Genomic DNA, 7,376 nt, shown 5'->3' with positions numbered 1-7,376 from the left:
CCCTACACAAAGTGGATTTCTCTTGGATCAGCAGAGAAGAAACAACGTTCATGTGACAGTGTTGAGCAACCACAGTGGCATCAGCCAAGCCTCAGGCTGGTGACTGAACTCACGTTTTCAAAGCTGAGGGGTTGATTTCTCTCATCTGAGGCAAAGATGCTCAAACCTCAGCTATTTCAGAGAGACTTAGTCTTTGGTTTAAAACAATCAATGTATTTTAGCTTGAAAAAAATGGGGAAAAAAGACTTTAGACAGCCTGAGCTACCAGTGTGATGTGTGTGCTCTTAGCATCCTCACTGACTTCTGCTTTATTTTCTTCTGCTTTTGTCTTCCCTTTCCCACAGTGCAATCAAAGAGAACAAAAATGCTTCAGAAATCGTCAAAACAGTCAATTTGCTGATCACATCCCTAAGCACAGATTTCCTTTGGGATTACATGACCAAGTGCTTTGAAGATTGTTTCAGGTGCTTTGCTTATGTTGTCCTCTTAAAAGTGTCACTTCAGAGGTGTCTGAGATCATGATGTTTGAATACAACACGTAGTAGGGACCAACCAGATACGTAAGTTGTGTCCTAAGGTAATTCAAGGGTGCAAACAGGTAAATCATTAGATGGAAAACGTCAACCTGAGAACAAAGAAATGACTTTTAAAAGAACAGCTGAAGGACAAAAAGGGGTTGGGAGGGAAGGTAGAAAGTCTTTATTGCCATGGTCTAGTAATGACGGTAGGGTTGGACTTGATCATCTTGGAGGTCTTTTCCAAGATTCTATGTTTCCCTGATCTTTAAGATTTTTCCAACACTAATCATTCTATGATCTCTCTCTTTATCCCTTTCCATCTCTAAGAAAGAAGGTTATAATTTAAGTAGCAAGATTTAAGATAGCAATTCAGTAAGTAATAAGATTTAAGATGGTAAGACAGAGATTTAGTCTGAAAATGAGAAGCACTTTATCATCCCACAGGCAGTTCAGGGGGTTTTAACAGCATGTTTTATCCTGCTGGATTCAATTCCTTTGCCTCAGAAAGCTGATCAGTATTTAGTGTTGGTTTTAATGAAGCTTTTGGATTGTAACTAGAATTTTGGCATGGATAAAGCTGACAGAATAATGTGTCTTTCACTCCAGGAGCAAATCCACAGGGATGAGATATCCTCTGGAAAATATTAGCACTCCTCCTACAATTTCAGAGCTCTGCACGTTGTTGGTGTTTCTTCTTGATGTGATTCCTTTGGTAAGGCAAAGTGAGTTTATGAATCATTGCTTAGTGAAAAATAAGATGTGATAACTATTTTAAACATTGCTTATCTATTTTAGGAACTCTACTCTGAAGTGCAGACTCAGTACCTTCCTCAGATGCTCAGCTACATGGTACAGTCCCTCCTGGAAAATATGGAAGTCTTAGGTTTACCAGAACTCACTCATGCCTTAAAGACCTGTTTTAAGGTGCTCAGCAAGGTGCAGATGCCTCCTTCCTACCTGGACATCGAGACTGGAAGTGGAAGTGGGGTAGGTGATTTGCAACTCCTCAGAGGTGTTTGGAAGAACTTATTTGAAGTGCCAATTCCCCTAATTTAAACCCAGGTGATAACTATCCCTCCAGTGCCTGAAGGGAGACACAAGAGAGACACAGGGAGACTATTCACAGGTTTCAGTTACCCAGGAGAAAGAGTTAAAGCTGATTTATCCCTGAATATCCACTAACTCCTGGACAGAGTTGGGATTGTTCAGCCTGGAGAAGAGAAGCTTCAGGATGAGATAGTTGTGAGTTTCCAGTACCTGAAGGAGCTACAGGAAAGATGGAGAGAGACTATTGACAAGGGCCTGGAGGGGCAGGACAAGGGAATAGCTGCAAACTGCCAGAGGGCAGGGACAGGTCGATATTGGGCAGGAATTGCTCCCTGTGAGGTGCTGAGGCACTGACACAGGTTGCCCAGAGCAGCTGTGGCTGCTCCACCCCTGGGAGTGTTCCAGGCCAGGCTGGATGGGGCTTGGAGCAGCCTGGGCTGGTGGGAGGTGTCCCTGCCCAGGGCAGGGGTGGGATGGGATGATCTTCAATGTCCCTTCCCACCCAAACCATTCTATTATTCTATAAAATACATAACTGCAGCAATAAAGATTTCCTGAAACTTATCCTCTTTGGCTCCTTCCAGAGCTCTCTGATCCCTTGTTATTCCTACTGGATATTCAGTTCTGGGTTGTTTGAATTACTTGTGGCACTGAAGGAGTTGAGTCTTGTCTAAAACTGGAGTTACAAACCTGCCTCTGGAGAAGAATGTGATCTTAATGCTTTTGCAAGGGCACTCAGCACTGAAGATTTGAGTTGCCAAACCAAACTGAGCTTCACAGCTGGTTGGGCCTGCAAGACTTGCAATTAATATTTCAGGGTAACACAATGTGCTATTATTTGTGTGCAGGAACCCGTGAGAAGGAATGAGGAGTCAGTAGCATAAAGAAACCACACAGGCACGGCCTGGCCAGGCCTTGCAGCAGAACAAATACAGCACTTGTCTGGAAATAATCCAGAGATGTAGCAGTGTTGTGCTAGTGAATTGATTTGAAGGCAATATTTCCATTTGCTAAGTATCTGTGGATCTGTTGGGGTTTGCTGAGTGAAGGTGTAAGGTTTATGTAGACATTTGTTAGGTTCTAAGGGCAATTGAGTGGAACAGCTTATAAATAACTCTGATTTTGTTAGAGTCATCTATCTGGAAATGGCAAATGCTAAGAATTTTCCTGTCCTTGCTGTTCCCCAGTGCCACATTAACCATATTCACCTTCCTGTTACAGAGCCCAGTGCCAAAGGATAATGTGGACATCACCTTAGAGACCAAGTCCATGCTGCAGGAGGAGGATGAGGCTCCATTCCCTCCCCTCAAGTCAGAGGACAGTGGCATTGGTCTAAGTGCCTCCTCCCCAGAGCTGTCCCAGCACCTGGGGGTGCCAGCAGTGACCCTGGAGAGAGATGATGTCTGGAAGAAAGGGGGAAGCATTCAGAAGACTTTGCATTGCATCCAAGAGTTGGTTGCCAAGTTCTCCACTAAATACATTTTCGGGGTGCAGTTGCAAGAAACAAGCAGTGAAAGCATTACAGCAGTGAGTGGCAAAGAGAAGAAGGAGAATGGCTACAGGTTACCTGAAGGTGCCAGCAAGAAAAAGAGCCCATGGGATGCAAAGCAGATCACTGTGCCTCAGGTCAAACAAATGCTCTCAGAGCTGTTCTCAGTCCGAGGCTCAGCCTTCAGGAACAAGAGTTCCAACCCTCTTCTCCCTGACCACAGCTCTGGGGATAAGAAGGAGAAGGAGGAAGAAGAGTGGGACTTGGAACAAGTGATGCTGGTCCTGGGGCCCCTCAGAGGGGACTGCAAGGAAGCTTTCTCTGCAGCTTGTCACCTTCTGTTGGATTGCACCACATTCCCAGTGTATCTCTCTGAGGAGGAGATGGAACAGTTGTATCTCTCTCTGTTTCAGGTTCCTGGTAAGAAAAGATTCCTTTCCTGGGCAACTTGAGCATTTGAGGATGCAAATAGTGACTCAGCTCTTTGCAAGCCCTGTGACCAGGGCCAGTCCAAAAGCCTTTTCATAGCATCATCAAGGTTGGAAGAGACCTCTAAGGTTATCAAGTCCAACCAAAACAGATTTACTGACAGGGCTGAAGGCAAATTGCCCATGAATTAGAGACCTCAGTAGTGCTTTGTGTCTAGCAGCTAAGGCCCAAGTTTGGCCAAGCATTTAAAATTCCCACTCTTTTCAAACCTTTCCCCACAAAACATGTAGCCAAAGGGATGAAAAGAGCCTTTTGTGGATCAGGATTTTCAGGAAATAGGTTCTCCATGTGTTGTGTTGTGTCCCTCCCAAAAAAGGGATGTTTTGGAGCAAGATGGAAAACGAGTCCTACACCATCTGTTTCCCAAACCTTCAGAACTCAAAGGAGTCCCAAGTAACATATAAGAATAATCTGGTATAACTGTGGGCCTGTTTGGTCTTGGAATTCCAGTTCATTCCTTAGCTTTAGCAGGAGCTGTTATTGCCTGAAGGCTAACTGACAAATAGTGACTGGAGAGGTGGGAAAATTGGGTTCTGATACACCTCAGTGCTGCTGGAAGAGCATCCTTGGATCAGCAGATCCCTGGTGGTGTGTGTGACAGTGCCAGCTGGAAAACAGCAGCTGGAAACACTGGTTGGGAATAAACATCAACTGGAAAGCACAAATCCACTAGTTCCTGGGGTCGTGCAAGAGCTTTGTCATCGGAAAACACAGAGTGGTTGTGGCTGCCTTCTCCCTGAGTGTTCCTGGCCAGGTTGGATGGGGCTTGGAGCAGCCTGGGCTGATGGGAGGTGTCCCTGCCCAGGGCAGGGGGTGGAATGAGATGAGTTTTAAGGTCCCTTCCAAACCATTCTGTGGTTCTGTGAAAATCCTGATGATGTCACCGTGACACTGGATTTGAGCAATCATTTTGGTCTCTTGGTCCTGTGACATCAATTGCAGAATTTTTAGGAATCCAACCCTAACCTTGAGATGATTTAAACCCTTTTCTCTCCCTTCCCTTCCAAGGAGGCTGTGATATCAGCTTCCCTCTGTGGCTGAGGTCCTTGATGACAGTTTGCTGCTGTGTCAATGACTGCTACGTCCAGAACGTGTCCATCTTCACCCTCCTGGAGGTCATCAACCATTCCCAGTCCCTGGCACTGGTGATAGAAGACAGGATGAAGCGTTACAAAGTGTCTGGGCACAACCCCTTCCTTGGAAAGCTGCAGATGGTCACTCTTCCTCCCATTGCTCCTGGAGTTCTGAAGATGATCTCAGAGAAAACTGATTTCTACCAGGTGCCAATTCTCTTTGTTTTACTGCCCAACTCCACTGAACCTCTCCTTCATGGAATGCTGTGATCCTAAGACAGTTTGGGAATCCCCATTGGATATTTATCCAACAGGAAGCTTTGAAATCAGGAAGAAATGGTTATGATTGGTGTGTTTCTGTGTTGTTTTTCCCTAGAGAGTAGCCTGTGTGCTCTGGAATCAGCTGAACAAAGAGACTCGGGAGCACCACATTGCCTGTGTGGAACTCTTCTACAGGCTGCACTGCTTGGCCCCATCAGCAAACATCTGTGAGGACATCATCTGCCATGCACTTCTGGATAGGGATAAAGTAAGTCCTGAATTCTTTGAAGGCCTTCCAGCACTGTAGAGTTGTTCCAGTGCTTCCCAGATTGCCTCCAGTTCCATTCCACCCCATGATCCTTCTAAGAGTCTGACAGACTCCCACACCCTGGGATTTATTCATCATGGGATTGCTATTAAACTTAATCCCTGGATACAAACTCTCAGTCCATGAAGCTTTGTTAGCTTCAACCCAAATCCCGCAGCATCTAAAAACTTGGGGGTTTTGTCAGTATTTCCAAGCTGCCTCAACTCCACCAGTAGGTGTAAAACCACTTTATTTTGGGCTGATTTTGTAACCTTCTCACTCCAGCAAAAGACTTGAATACCTTGTGTTTGGCAACATCACTGTGACCTCGTGTCCACCTTAGTAATTAGCTCTCATAATGAGCTGTGTTTTAATTGAGGCACTTACTAATTAACTTCCTTACCTAGGTAATGACAGCAGTTCTCTAGGTGCTTTGCACAATAGGACTCCAACCACCACCTTCAGTCTTGGCTATTATTTTCCCATCATTCCTATTTGAAACTACTATTTGGAAGTCTTTTAAAAGCTTTCAAACAGGAAGACCAACAAGAACCACCATCAATGTCTTCCCACTTGGTATCCAACTTTTAAACCTCCCTAACACCCAACCAAGACTGAAATGTTTACCCACAGCAGTTCTGAAGAACATTGTTGGTGTATTGAAACAGTTTTTATGCTCCTGTGGCTGTTTTAGTTTCATTTGTGGAAGTATTCCACATCCACCCTTGATCTATATGGAATTTTGGTGTAGTCTATTGCACACCCAACTACCTGAGAAGGAGTAGGAGTCAATATCTCCATGATATTGTTCTCTAGAGGTTTAGTAAGCCTTATCTCAGAGATAAATGCTGCAAACTCAGGGTCATGGACAACCTGGTCTGGTGGAAGATCCTTTCCAACCCAAACCATTCCATGTTTCTGTGATTCTAAATGTGTCTTTCTTGTTTGCTTGCCCAGGGAACAAGGCTGGAAGCACTGTTCAGGTTCTCTGTCATGTGGCACCTGACCAGAGAGATCCAAGGCAGCAGAGTGTCTTCACACAACAGATCCTTTGACAGGTATTTTCCATTTCCAAGGGCTTGGATTTTCCAAAGAAAATAGAAGCAATTGCTTGTGCAAAAAAACCCGCAGGAAATCAGCTTGTTTTAGTCTACTCTACAGTCTACTCTGTTCTGATGAGACCACACCTGGAGTGCTGCACACAGTTCTGCTGTCCCAAACATCAGAAGGACATGGAACTGTTGGAGCAAGTCCAGATCAGAGGGTTGGAGCAGCTTCCCTAGGAGAGAGCTGGGGCTGTTCAGCCTGGAGAAGAGAAGGTTGTGTGGAGACCTCAGAGCACCCTGCAGGATCTGAAGGGGCTCCAGGGAAGCTGCAGAGGGATCTGTGTTAGGAGCTGCAGGGACAGGACAAGGAGCAATGGGGAGAAATTAAAAGAGGGAAATGTAGATGAGATCTTAGGCCAAGGTTTTTGCTGTGTGGGTGTTGAGACCCTGGCCCAGGTTGCCCAGGGAGGCTGTGGCTGCCCCAACCCTGGCAGTGTTCACAGCCAGATTGGCTAAAACCTTGAGCAACCTGCTCTGGTGGGAGGTGTCCCTGCCCAGGGCAGGGGTTGGGGCTGGATCATCTCTAAACTCCATCCAAATCCCTTCACATACTATGATAGTTTTGCTTCGTATTTCCAAGGAAATAGATCTATCATAACCTTGCTGTAAAATGCGACAAAAGCACTGAGAGTCTAAATAAATATGGGAAAGCACTTTAAAATCTGCTGCTCTTGTGGAGTGTGAAGCTGTGTGTGGCCTTGCTCATCCGAGGGAAAATGCCCAGGAGAATGTGCATGATGAAGCTGTTGGTGAACACCATGAGCTGCTCCTTGCTGGAACACACTCCATGTCCATTCCCTGCCATCATTTTCCTGTTTGCTTAACATTCTGAGGCATTTCAGCTCTTCTTCCTTCGATTTTTTTTTTTTCCATTCAGGTCACTGTTTGTAGTCCTGGACAGCCTCAACTGCTCCGACGGTGCCATCGGAGCGGCAGCTCAGGGCTGGCTCATCCGTGCTCTGTCCCTCAACGACGTGGCCAGGATCCTGGAGCCAGTGCTGCTGCTGCTGCTCCACCCCAGGACACAGCGCACAGCCATCCACTGCATCAAGCAGAAACACTTAGCAGGTACAGCTCAGCTTGCCC

The 7,376-nt window shown here is 45.8% G+C and overlaps 1 protein-coding gene across 1 annotated transcript in view; it reads left to right on the top strand.

Moving 5' to 3' along the window:
* Window positions 1–7,376, top strand: part of DOPEY2 (dopey family member 2) — a 36,045-nt gene that overhangs the window by 12,741 nt on the left and 15,928 nt on the right. The window contains 8 exon segments of the mRNA XM_009085002.1: window positions 345–464; window positions 1,125–1,230; window positions 1,314–1,505; window positions 2,787–3,474; window positions 4,552–4,823; window positions 4,993–5,145; window positions 6,142–6,242; window positions 7,168–7,358. Of these exon segments, the coding sequence (XP_009083250.1) occupies window positions 345–464; window positions 1,125–1,230; window positions 1,314–1,505; window positions 2,787–3,474; window positions 4,552–4,823; window positions 4,993–5,145; window positions 6,142–6,242; window positions 7,168–7,358 (1,823 nt within the window).

The sequence above is a fragment of the Acanthisitta chloris genome, unplaced genomic scaffold (genome assembly GCF_000695815.1).
Source record: "Acanthisitta chloris isolate BGI_N310 unplaced genomic scaffold, ASM69581v1 scaffold18531, whole genome shotgun sequence".
Lineage (NCBI taxonomy): Eukaryota > Metazoa > Chordata > Aves > Passeriformes > Acanthisittidae > Acanthisitta > Acanthisitta chloris.
The sequence above is the reverse complement of the archived record's forward strand: the minus strand, read 5'-3'. Positions and strand labels throughout refer to the sequence as shown.